General features: G+C 55.5%; 2 protein-coding genes across 4 annotated transcripts in view; both read left to right on the forward strand.

Annotated features, from left to right (window-relative positions):
* SH2D3C (SH2 domain containing 3C) overlaps nt 1-11,734 on the forward strand; it is a 32,386-nt gene extending 20,652 nt beyond the window's left edge. For both annotated transcript variants that reach the window (XM_082622502.1, XM_082622503.1), the window contains 9 exons: nt 1,187-1,315; nt 2,416-2,870; nt 4,397-4,521; nt 6,030-6,553; nt 7,474-7,589; nt 8,157-8,328; nt 9,143-9,254; nt 9,624-9,830; nt 11,141-11,734. In XM_082622502.1, the coding sequence (XP_082478628.1) occupies nt 1,187-1,315; nt 2,416-2,870; nt 4,397-4,521; nt 6,030-6,553; nt 7,474-7,589; nt 8,157-8,328; nt 9,143-9,254; nt 9,624-9,830; nt 11,141-11,316 (2,016 nt within the window). In that variant the 3' untranslated portion in view covers nt 11,317-11,734. The remainder of the gene's footprint in view (nt 1-1,186; nt 1,316-2,415; nt 2,871-4,396; nt 4,522-6,029; nt 6,554-7,473; nt 7,590-8,156; nt 8,329-9,142; nt 9,255-9,623; nt 9,831-11,140) is intronic.
* A 1,580-nt stretch (nt 11,735-13,314) lies between these two features.
* On the forward strand, nt 13,315-17,797 carry TOR2A (torsin family 2 member A). Of its 2 annotated transcripts, none has more exons than XM_082623752.1 (5): nt 13,315-13,530; nt 14,139-14,404; nt 15,382-15,557; nt 16,808-16,939; nt 17,265-17,797. In XM_082623752.1, exons 1-5 carry the CDS (start codon nt 13,380-13,382, stop codon nt 17,398-17,400), a joined length of 861 nt encoding a protein of 286 aa, XP_082479878.1. In that variant the 5' UTR covers nt 13,315-13,379; the 3' UTR covers nt 17,401-17,797. The 2 variants fall into 2 exon arrangements, with proteins under 2 accessions (XP_082479878.1, XP_082479877.1); XM_082623751.1 differs by having other exon boundaries at nt 16,808-16,935.
* Nucleotides 17,798-17,823: the final 26 nt, after the last annotated feature.

The raw sequence follows: 17,823 nt of genomic DNA on the forward strand, positions 1-17,823 counted from the left end.
AACTCACAAGACAGCCAGGATTGGGCTGGGCTTCATGATGGGGGCACACCTGGCAGCAGGGGCTCCCCTCCCTCTTAGGCCTCCAACCCCAGGCCACAGTAACCAGGAAACCAGGAATCTACCCCTTGGGCAGGTGGAAGGGGGCGTCCTGAGCATTATCTCCAGTGAGTGACCTCGGGCTTCCCTGCTGGGCTGCAGTTTCCCCATCTAGCAAGGATTGCTTGAGACAGCAAGGAAGAAAGGGCTTTGGGAACTGTAGAGGACATCACAGGTGTCTTTAGGCAGCGGGGTGCTCTGCTACCGTGTTTGTAGCTGCCTCCTCGACGCCTGTGTAAGTCACTGTCCCAGAATGTATCCTCATGCATTCAGCCCTGTTTTTGTCCATGCTTTTGCCTGGGTACCTGCTGTGTTATATACGTTTAGAAATCCTCCCTCCCTCCACTTCAAGACCAGTTTGGTGTCTTTGGTGCAGAATGAGTGTTTGTGATTGCCATCTCCTCCAGGAAGTCTTCCTGGACCACTCCACCTGGGCTAGACTTCGTCTCCTCCCTTTGAAAAGCTACTCGGCTCTTTGCCGCTGTCCAGTGTTGTGGTGCTGACCTCAAATGCTCATGTTGCTTTTTAAAAATATTTATTTATTTATTTGGCTGCGTCAGGTCTTAGTTGCAGCGCACAGGATTCTCTCTAGTTGTGGCATGCGGGCTCAGTAGTTGCAGTGCACGGGCTCTCTTGTTGTGGCACGCAAGCTCTAAAGCGTGCTCTTAGTTGCCCCACGGCCGAGCTGCCCCGCGTCATGTGGGATCTTAGTTCCCTGACCAGGGATCGAACCTGCATCCTCTGCATTGGAAGGTGGATTCTTAACCACTGGACCACCAGGGAAGTCCCTCAAATGCTCATGTCGCTTTTGCCTCCCCTCTTAGACTAGGAGCTTCCTTGAGGACAGGTTTATTTATTGACTTATCTACCCTGGCACATAGTTCAGAGCCTAGAACACAGTAGGCACTTTTTGGTGGATTTAATTGAGATTCTGTTACTCCTGCTGGGATAGGGACTCCTGTGTGAGGAGCTGTGCCTAAGTGTTCCCAGGGTCCCAGGATGGAATGAGTTCACCTGGGGTGGTGGCGGTTGGGAGGGAAGGAGGAAGGCGCTTCAGTTTGGATGCCAACTTTTGCTGTCTCCTGCCCAGTTCTCCAAGGAGAAGTACATCCTGGACTCATCGCCTGAGAAATTGCACAAGGAGTTGGAGGAAGAGCTCAAACTCAGCAGCACAGATCTCCGCAGCCACGCCTGGTACCATGGCCGCATCCCCCGTGAGGTGAGCGGGCCCTGAGCTGAGACCTCAGCCCTAGACCCACCGCCTCGGCCAGCCCCAGCCCAGAGAAGCTCTGACTATTGTTTGGTGGGTTCAATCCGAGTAGCCTGGGATGAGGTCTAGTTCTGCCCTTTACTGACTGTGTGACCTTGAACAAGTCACTTCACCTCTCTGAGCCCCAGTTTCCTTATCTATAAGATGGAGGATAATAATAGTGCCTACCTTAAAGGTTGGTTGTGAGAATTAAATGAACTAATAATGCATGTGAAGTTCTTAACACGATGTCTGACATGCAGTGAGCTCAGTGAACATTGCCCTTTATGGTGGTGGTTGTTATTATTACTACGATTATTTTTACTGTTATTGTTATAGGTCTATACATCAGCCTCTTGTGTGTTTGGTCAGTGCATATCAGTCCTTAGGCTACTCAATTTTAACAAAGTTGAATTTCTGGGCTGAGGCTAATAGTCACCTGTTCCCTTTTACATTCATGCTGTAAATCTTTGTCAAGTATCAGCTCTGTCAGGCCCTGTTCTGGGCACCAAGGATGCAGAGATAAAATAGGTGGTGGCTTCCCTTGAGGGCTGGTATCCCAGGGTAGGGGTTGACAGGCAGGCAGACCGTCAGAGCCCAGTGAGAGAAGTGCAAGAATGGAGTACCCAGCAGGGAGTGTGGGCTGCCCCGAGGAAGGGGTGCTGAGGAGAGAGGCCATTGTGAGATGGATAGGAGTTCACCAGGTGGGCAGGATGTTCCAGGCAGAGAAAGTAGCTTGAGGTTCAAAGGCCCAGAGATGTGCCAGAGCACTGGGTGTTTGGAGGCATGAGGACTGAGAATCCGCTCTGCCCAACGTGAGACCTGAGAAGGAGCAGGTCTGAGACCTGAGTTTCAGATCATGGCGACCCCCATCCCAGGGTGTTATGTCCTCCCATGCCTGAGCCTCTGTTCCCCGGACCCAGGGCCTCTGGCTGAGTTGCACCCTCTGAATCTGGGTCCGAGGGTGCAACTCCCAAGCTTCAGATATCTCTGTTCACTGTGTCCCCCAGATCCCGGGTCTGGCCCTCTCTGCCCCTGCCCTGCTCCAGCCTGACCCTTGCCTCTCGCAGGTCTCCGAGACCCTGGTGCAGCGCAATGGTGACTTCCTCATCCGGGACTCGCTCACCAGCCTGGGCGACTATGTGCTCACCTGCCGCTGGCGCAACCAGGCCTTGCACTTCAAGATCAACAAGGTGGTGGTGAAGGCGGGTGAGAGCTACACCCACATCCAGTACCTGTTCGAGCAGGAGAGCTTCGACCACGTGCCGGCCCTTGTGCGGTATCACGTGGGCAGCCGCAAGGCTGTGTCAGAGCAGAGTGGCGCCATCATCTACTGCCCTGTCAACCGCACCTTCCCGCTGCGCTACCTGGAGGCCTGCTACGGCCTGGGCCAGGGCGGTGGCAAGGCCGCCAGCCCCGCCAGCCCCTCAGGCCCCAAGGGCAGCCACATGAAGCGGCGCAGCGTCACCATGACCGACGGGCTCACCGCCGACAAGGTCACCCGCAGTGATGGCTGCCCCACCAGGTGAGTGAGAACCTATGCTAGGCCTCAGGCTCCCCATCTGTCAAATGGGGGTGTTGGTAATGAGGGTGCTGGTGAGAAAGGGGAGGCCCAGTCACACGGGTCTGAGGTGCTATGACTGCCCTGGAGCCTTGGTGTGCGGGGAAGAACAGGAGGAAGCTCAGGCTGTGCTGAGTAGAAGTCCGGAGCGCAGGTTGCCATCCCAGCTCTGCTACGACTAGCTGTTCACCCTTGGCCCTGGCATTCCTCCTCTCTTGCCTCCACGTTCCTACCTATAAAAGGCCCTCACTCAGAAAGCCCTCTCTGGCCTAGGGGGAGCCCTGGGTGCTGTCCTGTCCCAGGCAGGGGCCTGGTCCTTGTTGCCAGCCCACCCCACCCCACCAAACTAGGCCAAGGTGGGCATCAGAGCAGAGGGCTTTGCAGGATGCAAGCCACCGCACAGGGAATGGAATGTTCTCAGCGACATTTTTGATGACACCCAGTTGTCTGGGGCTAGGTGACACCAGGCCCTGATCCCAGGAAAAGCCACAGCAGCCAATCATTCCGGAGGCCCTACTGTGTACCTGGCCCTCTCCTGGTGCTCTTGTGCCCAACTTCAGTGACTCCCACGTCCCCCTGGGAGGTGGCTTCTGTCCATGCCCCCACTTTGTAGATGAGGAAGTAGGCTTGGAAAGGGGCAGCCGCTTGCTAGAGAGTGGTAGGACCCAGATTCTAACCCAGGCCCTCAACTCCGAAGTCTGTGCCCCTAGTTTCTATGGCCTCCCTGGCTGTTTGCAGCAAGACCTGCCATCCTGTGCCACCAGCACTTGGATAGGTCCCATTTCCCTGGGCCTGGGCTGGGTGCTGTCAGCCAAGGAATTGCTGGTTGGATACCCTGTGGGGAGTAGCCACTTGGCCTGTGGTTTGGAACCAGTGATCAAAACGGTGCCAGGGGCTTCCCTGGTGGCGCAGTGGTTGAGAGTCCGCCTGCCGATGCAGGGGACGCGGGTTCGTGCCCCGATCCCGGAAGATCCCATGTGCCGCGGAGCGGCTGGGCCCGCGAGCCATGGCCGCGGAGCCTGTGTGTCCGGAGCCTGTGCTCCGCAGCGGGAGAGGCCACAGCGGTGAGAGGCCCGCGTACAGCAAAAAAAAAAAAAAAAAAAAAACGGTGCCAGGATCCACAGGCCATGTGTGCCCAAGGCATCCTGGGTATAGTATGGGAGCAGTAAGGAGGGGCCAGGCTGGTGGGCCTGGCTCCCTTGGCCTGCCCACCTTTCCTGCTAGCCCCTCTCCCCAGACTGTTCTGCAAGTTGGGGGCAAGGTTCCCAGGGAAGAGAACAGTTGTGCAGGTTGTGGACTGCACAAGCCTTTCCTCCTCTGGACTTTAGTTTTTGTACCTGTCAGTTGGGAGGTTGGACTTGATCATCTCCAAGCCTTTTCTGCCTTTGAAGTTCAGCAGATCTTGGATGGAGGCAGAGGTGGGGGTCCTAATACTAGGCTGAGGACCCCGACCTCTGGGCTCTCTGCTCATGAAGGTGTCTGATCCACAGCACATCACTGCCCCACCCCCGGGAATCCATCCGCAACTGTGCACTCAGCATGGACCAGATCCCAGACCTGCACTCTCCTGTGTCCCCCATCTCTGAGAGCCCCAGCTCCCCTGCCTATAGTACCGGTATGTCCAGCGGAGGGGGTAGGGGCAGGTGGGGGGATCTGGTGGGAGTAGCCTTGTGTGCGCACGTGTGCGCTACCTTTGACGACTTCTGTTATAGTACGTGATCATGTGTGTTTCTGCCTCTTTTCTGAGAGTAATGCCCTGCAAGAGCTGACACTAAAAACTTGCCAGTAGAACTATCGATGTTGACATGCAAAACATATCCATGGCTTGTTCATTCTGCAACGACTCATTGAGTCCCTGTTGGGTACCAGGCACTGTGCCTATGGTTTCCAGTGCATTCTCCTGAATGTTACTGAATCTGGCTCCAGTGCTGTGAAGTGCGTGTGGTCAGCAACACTCAGCCCCCGTTGGTCAAGTGCCCCCTGTGTGGTGCTCTGCCAGGCCCTGCATCGGCTGGGACTTAACGCGTCCTGGATTCCAAATGGTGGGCTCAAACCAGACGCGTCATGCTTGCTTTAGTCTTTTAAATAGACTTTTTCATAAAAGTTCTAGATTCACAGCAAAATTGAGCAGGAAGCACAGAGCTCTGTGCTTTTTTTAAATACAAAGAAAATTTCTACTGTAGAAACATGCCACTAGTTCATTTCTGGAAGAAAACAAGTATCTTCAACAGGCCATACTGCATATTGTCCACCTGGCAGGAAAAGCTCGCAGACAGAGGTGCATCCCGGGAGGAACCTTTGCTGGGAGACACTGTTGCCATGTTGCTGTCTATATGGGTTGTCACAAGTTCTTCTCTAAACACGGGCCTGCCAGCTTGTCATAACTGCCAACTTGCCTTCAGAACAACACCCTTGGGTGTAAATGTTAAAATGCCTTGCCACAAATTATTTATCGGACAATTTCTAAGCAACACGGCTCAGGGAAGTACCCAGGAGTGAGGACTTAACACCTGGTTTTAAATCCCAGCTCTATGCCTTGCTGGCTGGGTGACCTCAGGCAGGTCAGCTGGCCTCTCTGAGCCTCAGTTTTCTCATCTGGAGAATGGGGATCATAAAAATACCGACGCACAGGATGTTGAGAAGGTTAAACGGACTAATGTGCAGAGAAGGATCTCGCAGCCAGTAAGAGCTCAATAAACATCACCTCTAATTTTGGATGATGGTTACTGTTTTGACCAGTATATCTCCAGCATGTCACCAGTTCCCAGGACACATGAACTCAATAAATCATTAGTACTAATTCATTGAGAAATAATTCCATACGATGAACTCCAGCAAGCACTTAGCTTCTCTGAATCACGGAAAACTCCATGTAGCTCCGTCGTTCCCCAAGGCTATAGCAGCCTTAGGGTAGGAAAGTGAGACTCCCGGGGTCCAGGTAATTTCAGAGTACCACTGAGAGCTGGTCAGTGTGCCAGAGTCTGCTGGGCTGGGCCTGGGTCCAGGGAGGTGGGGCTATCACCCATGTAGGGTGAATGGAGCCTGTCCTTTGAGAAGGGGGTGGGGGAACCTCACGGCGTGGGGAGTCATGGAAACTAGTCCTCTCTCTTTATCTCCTTGCAGTGACCCGTGTCCACACCGCCCCTGCCGCCCCCTCAGCCACAGTGCTGCCTGCCTCCCCTGTCACCCGCCGCTCCAGTGAACCCCAGCTGTGTCCTGGAAGTGCCGGGGAGTCGGACAAGGGCCCTTACTCCAGCCCCTCCCACACCCGCTGCAAGGCCTCCCCATCACCGTCGCTCAGTAGCTACAGCGACCCGGACTCTGGCCATTACTGCCAGCTCCAGCCTCCTGTCCGTGGCAGCCGAGAGTGGGCAGCAGCTGAGGCCTCCAGCCGCCAGGCCAGGAGCTATGGGGAGAGGCTTAAGGAACTGTCAGAAAATGGGGCCCCCGAAGGGGACTGGGGTAGGACCTTCACAATCCCCATTGTGGAAGCCACCTCTTCCTTCAACCCGGCTACCTTCCAGTCACTACTGATCCCCAAAGATAACCGGCCACTGGAGATGGGCCTCCTGCGTAAGGTCAAGGAGCTGCTGGCAGAGGTCGATGCCCGGACGCTGGCCCAGCACGTCACCAAGGTTGACTGCCTGGTAGGTGCTGGGTGCGCACTGGGGCAGGAGCAGCACCTCCATCCTCTGGCTTTGGGACAGGGGTCAGGGTGGTGAGGACCTGGCCCCAAATTCCCAAGTGTAGCGAATGGGCCTGGATTCTGACTTCATGGCCGTCCTTCACTTGCTGTGTGACTCTGACTAATCACTTCACCTGGGCCCCAATTTTCTCCTTTAAAAAAAGCAAAAACTGAGACATTCTTGCTTCCTCCAGATGTCAGTGTGGCACTGGAACCGAGGAGTCCTGAAAGCCAGTGGCGTCTGGCTGCCTGGGACACTTTCTGAGCCTGGTGAAAGTCAGTCTGGCTGGTCCAGGGAATACAAAAGGCCCGACTTCCCGTCCCCACCCCCCCTAGTGGACAAAACTCATTGCCTAGGTCCGTAAATTGTTAATGCCTGGGCCTTTGCTTTGAATGAATCTTGACCATCTAAGGACCCTGACTTGCTCTCAGTCTCAGTTTCTCTCTCTGAAGTTTGTGGCGGGAGGGCACTGACTGCTTGGTGGCACTGGTCTCTGAGCTCAAGAAGCAAGAAAAGAAACAGTGCTGAGAGGTAGCTCTGTGAAGAGTGCTAGGCGTGAAGGGAGCAGCCCTGGGTTCTAGGCCCACTGTGTGACCTTGGACAAGCCCTTTCCCCATCGGACCTCAGGTTTGCCTTCTGGAACAAGGGTGTCTTGGGCACCTCTGGCCCATGTCACCTCTGGGCATTTTCCCATTTACCCCGCGTTTCACAGATGGGGAGAATGAGGCTCATTTTGCTCCATGTCAGAGGGTTAGCAGTAGAGCTGGAATTCAAACCCTGCCTCCCGGCCAGGCTGCCCTCCAAGAGAAAGCTCCCTGACTCCCAGATGGCTTGAGCTAGCCGTGACAGAAAATTAATCAGCCCTCTGGGCGTCCTTGTAGGTTGCTAGGATACTGGGCGTTACCAAGGAGATGCAGACCCTAATGGGAGTCCGCTGGGGCATGGAGCTGCTCACTCTCCCCCATGGCCGGCAGCTACGACTAGACCTGCTGGAAAGGTAAGGCGAGTACACAAGGGGACTCACGGAGAACCCCCTGGGCTACCGCGCGGCCCTTCGCTGTGGCCGATTGGCCAATCACAGTCTCTCACCCCGGCTCCCAGGGGTTCTGGCCACGCCCCCTATCCCATTGACCAATCGCTCCTTCTCCATATCCAGCTCCAAGTAATCTTGGTTTCCCAAAGACCGAGTCCTTTATCTCCGAATTCACATTTTGCATCCTCTTGACCGATCACAATCCGTGAGCCTTGGCCCTCTCATCAGCTCTGGCTTCTCTCCTTTTCTTTCTTAGAACAGCTCTACCAGATGATTTCCGATGATTTCCGCTGATCGGTCACAAGCCTCTCAGCCTGGCGCTCTAGGGCCTCTGGCCCCGCCTCCTGACTTATACTGACCAATCAGAAGCCCTTAGCTTTGCTTTTCCTCACTCTGGCCGCGCCCCCTAATCTCATTGACCCTTTACAATCTCTCGCTTTTGGCTCTGCCCTCCGCCCCTCAGCTCTCAACCACAAGGACCCCCAACCCTAGGTCCCTGGCCCCGCCCCTCTGACCTGGCTGCTCCGACAGGTTCCACACCATGTCCATCATGCTGGCCGTGGACATCCTGGGCTGCACGGGCTCCGCTGAGGAGCGGGCAGCTCTTCTGCACAAGACCATCCAGCTGGCGGCCGAGCTTCGGGGGACCATGGGCAACATGTTCAGCTTCGCTGCAGTCATGGGCGCCCTGGATATGGCCCAGGTACTGAGGGGCCCACGTAGAGCTGGGCATAAGCTAGTCTATGTCCGGAGGAGCCCTAGGATGTGTTCCTTTGGGATAGCTGTATATTGAATCAGGAAGAACTTTGTGACCTTCTAGGCAGCATTGGTGACAGGGTAACTGGGAGAACTGAGTCCTTTAAGTGCTGACCTGCTCCCAGACAAAGTCTTCCCTTTTCCCCGCTCTCAGTTTCCCTACCTGTAAAATGAATGAGGAGCATTATATGAGTTTAAAGAATAAATGTAAAGCGGCACTCATTTAGCAAGCACTGACTATATGCTAGGTGCTACATCGAGTACTTCAGAAGCACCAATTCCTCAAAAAAAAATCTCATGAAGGGAGTGCCTTTATTGTTCTCATCACTTATGGAGAAACTGAGGCCGAGCAGTACTTGTCTAAAGTCACATTCAGAGGCTGAAAAAGTTGGGATTCAAACTAGGTCTGTCTAATTTCACAGCCCGGACCTCATCCACACTCCACTTCCTCTCCTTTGCCTCGTCAACAGTGACAGCAGGATCCCAGAGCAGTGGCTCAACTCCCAGCTCTGCCACTTATTTTTGGAATGACCTTGGGCAAGTCATTCCCCTCTCTGAGCCTTAGTTCCCTCATCTGTAAAATGGGTTGTTGGGAGAGCTTCATGGGAAATGTGGGAAAAGCAGTCAGCACTGTCCCAGATTCATGAATGGTGACTATACTAATAATTATTATCCCGCATCTGGGTGTCCGCTTGGCAGAGTGGCCTGTGGCCCCAGCAGGCCCCTTCCCTGGCCGGTCGCTCACAGTCTGGTCTCCCCAGATTGCCCGGCTGGAGCAGACATGGGTGACTCTGCGGCAGCGACACACAGAGGGAGCCATCCTCTACGAGAAGAAGCTCAAGCCATTTCTCAAGAGCCTCAATGAAGGCAAAGGTACCTCTCCCACCTTGCTATGTGACTTTGGACAGGTTCCAGCCCTCTCTGGGCCAGCAAAGACTCTCCCAGTGGGGAGGATGATGAGGGCTTGACTGAGCTTTGTGAAGGCTGTTCCCGCACTCACTTTCTGCATCTGGCAACCGTGTATGCCACGTCCAGGTCCAGCCTCAGCCCCTGAGCTTGGCCAAGGCTGCAGTGGGTTCAGCTGGAGGAATCCAAAGGGTTTGTCTCAGGAGTCAGAATCCCTGGGGGCCCTCTCTGGGACCTCAGGCAGGCCCTTTGCCCTAAAACATCCTTGGTTTCTGGGACCGCAGTGGATGGATGGGCCCTCGGAGACCTCTGAGCACTGTGTGTCCCTCCCTGCAGAAGGCCCGCCGCTGAGCAGCACCACATTTCCTCACGTGCTGCCGCTCATCACTCTGCTGGAGTGTGACTCCGCCCCGGCCGAGGGCCCCGAGCCCTGGGGCAGCACGGAGCACGGCGTGGAGGTGGTGCTGGCCCACCTGGAGGCTGCCCGCACCGTGGCACACCACGGCGGCCTGTATCACACCAATGCCGAGGTCAAGCTGCAGGGTGAGTCATGGGTCACAGCTGGGGGCGATCCTGCCAGCCTGGGCCTCCCTCCACTTGACTTGCTCTCCCCTCTCCTCCAAACACCCCTTCACGTTTCTCCATCCCTCTTTCCTGCATGCTTCCCTGACTTCTTTTTCTCACCCCTTTTCTTCACTTATTCAGCAGTCTGACAAGCAGTTGTTAGTGGCAGGCACCAGGTTGGGTGCGGGGGACAAAGAGATGATTCAAAGAGCACCATAGCTGTGTATTTTAGCTTCTCTGAGCCTCAGCTTTCTCATCTGTGAAGTGGGCATCCTAACAGGCCTACTTTACAAGGTTGTTTACAAAGCACTCGGCCTGGGGCCCTGGGGCTGAGGCAGACCTGCCCTGCCTTCAAGGAGCTCACAGTCTAGTCAAAAAGTAGAACTCCTGGGCTTCCCTGGTGGCACAGTAGTTAAGAATCCACCTGCCAATGCAGGGGACATGGGTTCGAGCCCTGGTCCAGGAAGATCCCACATGCCGCGGAGCAACTAAGCTCGCGAGCCACAACTACTGAGCCTGCGCTCTAGAGCCCGCGAGCCACAACTCCTGAAACTGCACACCTAGAGCCCGTGCTCCACGACAAGAGAAGCCACCGCGATGAGAGGCCCGCGCACCGCAACGAAGAGTAGCCCCCGCTCACCGCAGCTAGAGAAAGTCCGCGCACAGCAACAAAGACCCAACGCAGCCAAAAATAAATAAAATAAAATAAATAAATTTTAAAAAAAGTAGAACTCCTCCTTGTGGAAGGAGCAGAGAGATAATGTCTTCAGATAATCCACCTTTTACTTTTCTAGGCAGTATTTAAGTCACGAAATTTCTCTGTAGACCAATTGGAAATAACAGCTGAGCAAAACCAAGATAAAACACCAACAATTTCCTGGAGGTAAATGCCGTGAGCATCTGGCATATGTCTTTCCTGCCTTTCTTCTTCAGAAAGGACAAAAAAGAAACTATTTTTTTACATTTACTTACAAAATGTATATACATTTCTTAGGAAAACTTTTGGAATTTACAGAAAAATACAAAAGAGAAAAGAAAAATCTCCCCCCCAAAATTAATTTTAATATTTTATCTTCTAGTCATTTTTAAATTGTATGTTGCAAATAGTAGGACAAAGACTGGGTGCTAAACTGCTTGGTCACGTTCATCAGCAAACCTTGTGGGATCCCTGGTGGAGGTGGGGGGAGGTCCCTTGGAATGAGGCCCTGAGGCATGTGGTGGCTCCGAGCGGGAGTCCCAGCCTCCGCAGCTGGATGGTGGTTCCCTGACCCCTGTGCCCCACCCTGCAGGGTTCCAGGCCCGGCCAGAGCTCCTCGAGGTGTTCAGCACCGAGTTCCAGATGCGCCTCCTCTGGGGCAGCCAGGGCGCCAGCAGCAGCCAGGCCCGGCGCTATGAGAAGTTCGACAAGGTCCTCACTGCCCTGTCCCACAAACTGGAGCCTGCCGTCCGCTCCAGCGAGCTGTGACCCCCATGGACCCTTCCCCTCTGCAGCTGCGGGCAGCAACAGGGACAGAAGGGCACAGACCTTTCCCCAGAGCACCCCAGGGACACTGTGATCAGCCCGAGAACGTTCTGGGTTCAACTCCAGGATGTCCCTTGCACCTCCAGGGTCCTACGTGGACCCTGGGCTCCATCCCACCTGCTACTCACCAAGTTTTCCTTCAGGAAGAACTGGAACCCCTGTTTCTCCCTCCAGCTTCTGCTTCTCCCCTTCCTGCGGAGGTGCCCTGTGTTTGAGCCACGGGAGGCTTCTCACACCTCCTCACTCTTCTCCAGGCACCTGCCCCCGCCCCCTCACTGACACCAATGCCTCCCTCTGGCTGTAAATACATCTGTCTGTTCTGTAAATAGATGTACAGAAGCCGTGTTCTTTCTTTCATATAATAAACTTTTATGACTCTTTCTTCTGTCTCTCGGGGCTTTGGGGTAGAAGGAAGCATCTTTTCTCAGGTGAAAGGTGGAAAAATTCATTCAACAAATACTTATTTAGCACTTGAAACATTCCAGATTGTACCAGGAGCCAGAGTTACAGCCAATTCTTAAAACCCAGTCCCTGTCCTGGGGGACCTCACAGACCAGAGGGAAGATAAACAACTAATTCCAACCAGTAGGAGAAATACTGACCTGACCTGCTCCTTCCGCATTCCCTGCTCCGGGAGCCACAGCAAAGCATCCCGCAAATGTACAACCCAGGATCCTAGATGTTTGGGTGGAAGGGCTTTATGAAATCTAAGATTCCAGCTCCCCTCAGGAAAACAGAACTGGAGGGAGAAGGGACTTGCCCTGGGTCACAGCAGCAGAATGAGGAAGGCTGGAACCTGGGTGTCCTCGCCTGGAGTTCTTTCCTTTTCTCAACAGTGGGAACTACTAATTTCTTTTCAAGTTTTGAAACGTGGCCCCAGAAGTCTTCGTGTGTGTGTGTGTGTGTGTGTGTGTGTGTGTGTGTGTGTGTGTGTCAGGTGGGTGAGGCAGGAAATCTTTGAGGAGGGCCATGAAGGCAGTTGTCTTGATTTCATGGGTAGGGGAGGTAGGCAATGTGAATCAGCATAATTCCAGGCCAGGCTGGAGGCTGGGGAGCCTGTTCACTGAATTTGAAACATCTGGGGTCCTTTACCTTATGAATCCTTTGACCAAGAGAGGATGGATAACACAGTGCATTAGATCTTTGGCAGAGCCAGACTTGGGCTCAGTTCACTAGCTGGGTGGCATTGGATAAGGGGCTTAACCTGTTGGGCCCTAAGTTCCTCCTCAATAAAATGGGACAGTAACAGAACTGATCCCTTTGGGTTGCTGTTAAAGCACTTAATGCATAGCTGCTAAGTAAGGGACTGCCATGTTTCATACATAACGGATTTTTTTTTTTTTTGGCCGCGTCATGTGGCATGCGGGATCCTAGTTCTCTGACCAGGGATCTAACCCGTGCCCCCTGCAGTGGAAGCACGGAGTCTTAACAATTGGACCTGGGAAGTCCCATAATGTATTTTCAGTGATCATTTATTGATTATTTTGTGAGCCAAAACACTTCACGTGCCTGTACCTCACTGAAATATCACCATTCCTCTATATGACAGGTACTGTTATCATAAGATATATAAGGCACCTAACGTTAACGGTACATAGTAGGTGCTCACCAAAAGCTATTAGCGCTCTTTTATCATATAAAAGAAAAAGAGCACAGAAAAGGTGTTTTGCAAGGTGTAAGGTGCCGCACAAGTTTTTGCTACAGTTTTGTCACCCTTTGTGGTCATAATCCTTCATTATTCTTTCGGAGCTACTGTGATGGTCCCCTAGTTACCGTGGCCATGGAAACTCAGCCCGCAGTCCTGGATTGGACGGTTCGCGGGCTCCCCCTGGAGGCCACCTTCCGGGCCTGCAGCGGGACGACCGGGCGGGCCTTTAAGAGGGGAGAGAAGGGAGCCGGGAGTTGTAGGCCACAGGCGGTGGCTGCCGCGGAGCGATGCATATCGGGAGTTGTAGTTCTCGGGAGAGGAGGTAGGCGGCCGCAGACCCAGCTCCGGCCTCACCCGGATGGCGGCTGTTACGCGCGGCTGCCGGCCCTGGGGCTCGCTCCTCGGGGTGCTCGGGCTGGTCTCGGCCGCGGCCGCCGCCTGGGACCTGACTTCGCTGAGCTGCAACTTCGGCGCCTTCTGCGAATGTGACTTCCGGCCCGACTTCCAGGGTGAGCAGCCGCGGGCGCCCGGACCGGAGCGGCCGGCGGACCGGGGAGCCCTCGGACCCCGGGGGTGCGCCGGGGCCGGACCTGGAGAGTAGAACCGAGGGTGGGACCCCCCAGACTTCCGGACGGCCAGGGCCGGAAGTGGGCCCGGCGTTGAGGGACCCTGAGAGCCTGGGGCACGGGACTTGGGGCGAGGGTGTGGGGATGCCTGTTTGGGGTCCAGGCAGAGCCCTGCCAGGATGGAGAGAGGCCTTTGACAGCAGGGCCTTGGGGGGAAGTTTATACCTCCGCACTGGACTGGCCGTCAAGGAAGAAGCCTGCCTTGGAGATGGGCGTGAGTCTTGGGCAGACCCTCTTGACAGCTCGCGCCCACTTAGGGCTGAGCGCAGTCCAGAGGGCCATCTGGTGGGGGCGCTGCTGAGCTGAGTCAGGCCTGAGGGTGTCTCCTGCGGCCGAGACCCCAAGGGCCGCACTCCTTTCCGCAGACAGCCTGTAAAAACGTCCCAGAACGCGGATCCCCAGACCAGGTTCCAGACATGACTTCCCTCCTGGACCTCTTCCGTGGCGGGTGTGTGTCCTCAGCTCTGACACTGTCCTTCTTGTGGCCCTAGGTCTGGAGTGTGACCTGGCACAGCACCTGGCAGGCCAGCATTTGGCCAGGGCGCTGGTGGTGAAGGCACTGAAGGCCTTTGTGCAGGATCCAGCCCCCACCAAGCCACTGGTCCTCTCCCTGCATGGCTGGACGGGCACCGGCAAGTCCTATGTCAGCTCCCTGCTGGCACACTACCTCTTCCGGAGTGGCCTCCGCAGCCCCCACGTGCACCACTTTTCCCCAGTCATCCACTTCCCCCACCCCGGCCACCTGGAGCGCTACAAGGTAGGCTGGTTTTGTCCTGGACCACCATCCGCCTGCACTGTCGAGTGCCGGACCTTAGGGAAGGAGTGAGTCCTGAGCCCAGAGAGGGGAATCACTTGCTCCAGGCCACACAGCCAGTTGAAGCCTCACCTCTCAGGACCCACCCTGAACAAAGCTTGGGGTGGTACCACCCGGCAGGGAGTTCTTTCTTTTTTTTTTTTTTTTTTCTTTTTTGCGGTACGCGGGCCTCTCACCGCTGTGGCCTCTCCCACTGAGGAGCACAGGCTCCGGACGCACAGGCTCAGCGGCCATGGCTCACGGGTCCAGCCGCTCCACGGCATGCGGGATCCTCCCGGACCGGGGCACGAACCCACGTCCCCTGCATCGGCAGGCGGACTCTCAACCACTGCGCCACCAGGGAAGCCCTGGCAGGGAGTTCTTGATTTAATTCCTGGGGGCCAATAGTGGCACCTACCTGCCAGGGTTGTTGTGAGGGATGGGGGATTATAGAATTGCAGGTGTTATTTATTGAGCACTTACCTTTGCCAGACAGTCTGCATTATCTTCTCTCTGTAAAGCCTTTAGCCCCAATTTGAGGCTTAGAGTAAGCACTCAGGAAATCCAATTAGCTCTTACTACTGTTGTGGTTGATTGCAAGGTACTTTCCAGGCTAATCTGTTTCAGTTGTCAACTCTGTTGGGAATGTTCAGGGAGCAGGAAGGAGCCTTCCCCCTTTTTTTAGAAAGCGGAAGGAGCCCTGAAAAGGCAGGTGAGAGGCCTGGGTCTGAGTCCCTGTTCTCTTGCTGACTTGCTGTGTGAGCTTGGACAAGTCTCTGCCCCTCTCTGGGCCACAGTTTCACCATCAGTCCCATTAAGGGATTGGTATTCTCTGGGAAACCATATCTTCCTGGGAAGGAGATTAATTCTTGCTTTGGGAAGAAATCTGGGATTGGGGGAGCATCTCCAGGCCCCCTCATACTCTTGCCTTTCTCCCACAGAAGGACCTGAAGAGCTGGGTCCAGGGAAACCTCACTGCCTGCAGCCGCTCTCTCTTCCTCTTCGATGAGATGGACAAGCTGGCGCCAGGCCTGATAGAGGTCCTGAGACCTTTCCTGGGCCCCTCCTGGGTTGTCTATGGGACCAACTATCGCAAAGCCATCTTCATCTTCATCAGGTGGGGCCGGCTTTGCAGTGGGCAGGGTGCAGGGACACTCGTCAGAGGTCTCAGCTCTCCAGTCTTGGCCTGTGGTCCCACAGCAGAATACTGTTCCCCCAGGCCCACTGGGCTTTCCCAAAGTCCCCCACACCCTCACTGGTGACACTGTCATTCAAGGTGGTTGACTTCCCTTTGACATTCTCAAAGCCCATTCTGGGCTCAGTCTCTCTCTCTCTTTTTTAAATACATTTTTCTATCTATCTATCTATCTATCTATCTATCTATCTATTTTTGGCTGCGTTGGGTCTTCGTTGCTGTGCGCGGGCTTTCTCTAGTTGCAGCGAGCGGGGGGGGCTACTCTTCGTTGCGGCGCGCGGGCTTCTCATTGCGGTGGCTTCTCTTGTTGCGGAGCACGGGCTCTAGAGTGCAGGCTCAGTAGTTGTGGTGCACGGGCTTAGCTGCTCCGCGGCATGTGGGATCTTCCCGGACCAGGGCTAGGGCCCGTGTCCCCTGCATTGGCAGGCGGGTTCTTAACCACTGCCCACTGTTCCCTGGGCTCAGTCTCTTAATCCTCATTTCTTTGTGGAACCCTGCTGGGTTAAGAGTTTTTCCTCTTTTGTGGCCAAGAGGACACAGGCCTGGGAAAAACAGGACTAGAGTTTCAGTCCCACCTCTAAGAGCCCTAGCTTTGTTTCCTCAGGCAAAACACTTCCCCTCTCTGAGCTCCCACCTCCTCTTCTGAACAACAGGGCCAATCTTTCCTTTTTTTTTTTTTTTTTGCGGTACACGGGGCTCTCACCGCTGTGGCCTCTCCCGTTGCGGAGCACAGGCCCCGGACGCGCAGGCTCAGCAGCCATGGCTCACGGGCCCAGCCGCTCCGTGGCATGTGGGATCTTCCCAGACTGGGGCACGAACCTGTGTCCCCTGCATCGGCAGGCGGACTCTCAACCACTGCGCCCCCAGGGAAGCCCCAACAGGGCCAATCTTAATGCCCCACTGTCCTCCTAGAGGCTGGGTGAGGGAAAGTCGGTAAGGGACCTAAAAGTGTTCTATAAACTGTAAAGTGCATGACACATACAGGCGAACTTCCAGGGGTCGTGGTTAAGGGCACAAGCTCCGGAGAGGGGAAGTGGTTCCCGGGGTGTTCTGAGTGGGTTTGGTTCCTGCCAGCACTGAGCTGGGCCCCCAGGCTCAGGTCGCGTTAGGTGGCACGTGGGAAGCAAGGGCCACATCCTGTCCTCACTGTCTGCGTCCCCCGTGGTTTTTAGCAACACTGGCGGCGAGCAGATCAACCAGCTGGTGCTGGAGGCATGGCGCAGCCGCCGGGAGCGCGAGGAGATTCACCTGCAGGAGCTGGAGCCCGTTATCTCCCAGGCCGTGCTGGACAACCCAAACCGTGAGTTCGGCCAAGGACCCCCACCCCAGGGTGGTTTCCAGGCTGAGGTCTCACACCCAGATCACACGGAGGGCTGGGCTGGGCTGGGCTCCCTGGGGTGGGCCAGGCTCTCCCAGGTCTGATGCTCTGCCCACTGACCCAGTACTTCCCAGCCCAGGCTTTGGTGCTCTGGGCTGGCAGGCAGCCTCCCCGAGCCCAGCACCTGGAAGGCGCTGGATTAAGACCAGGATTAAGACCAGCCCCGTTCCTGCACTTCCTGCCTTTGGGGGTGGACAGGGCCCAGCTGATCCCCGTGAAGCACAGCCTCTTCCCATCGCTCCTTCCTGCAGATGGCTTCTGGCGCTCGGGCATCATGGAAGAGCATCTCCTGGACGCCCTGGTGCCCTTCCTACCTCTCCAGAGGCACCATGTGCGGCACTGTGTGCTCAACGAGCTGGCCCAGCTGGGCCTGGAGCCAAAGGATGAGGTCGTCCAGGCTGTGCTGGACAGCACCACCTACTTCCCTGAGGACGAGCAGCTCTTTTCCTCCAATGGCTGCAAGACTGTGGCATCCCGAATCGCCTTCTTCCTCTGACTCTCCAGGCAGCATCTGGCCAGGCCGTGAAGGAAAGCCCTGGGGCCTCTGCCAGAGGGTTCCTTGTCCTGTGCCTCCTGGGACCCAGAGCGCAATATGAAGATATGGAGGGCTGTTGGCTAGGCCATGAAACAGAAGGCCAGGGCAGGCCCTGGCCTCTTCACTGGGCTGAGGGCATCTTGGCCTTTGCTTCCTTCCTCAGGGGAACTGCTGGTCACCCCAGAACTTCAATGAGCCTTGACCTCACCCTCCAGCCTGAGCCTTCTTAAAATGTGAATTTTAACTCAGGGACGGTGGCTCGTGGCTGCTCCCTC

Source organism: Mesoplodon mirus (assembly GCF_964341445.2).
Source record: "Mesoplodon mirus genome assembly, chromosome: 1".
Classification (NCBI taxonomy): Eukaryota; Metazoa; Chordata; class Mammalia; order Artiodactyla; family Ziphiidae; genus Mesoplodon; species Mesoplodon mirus.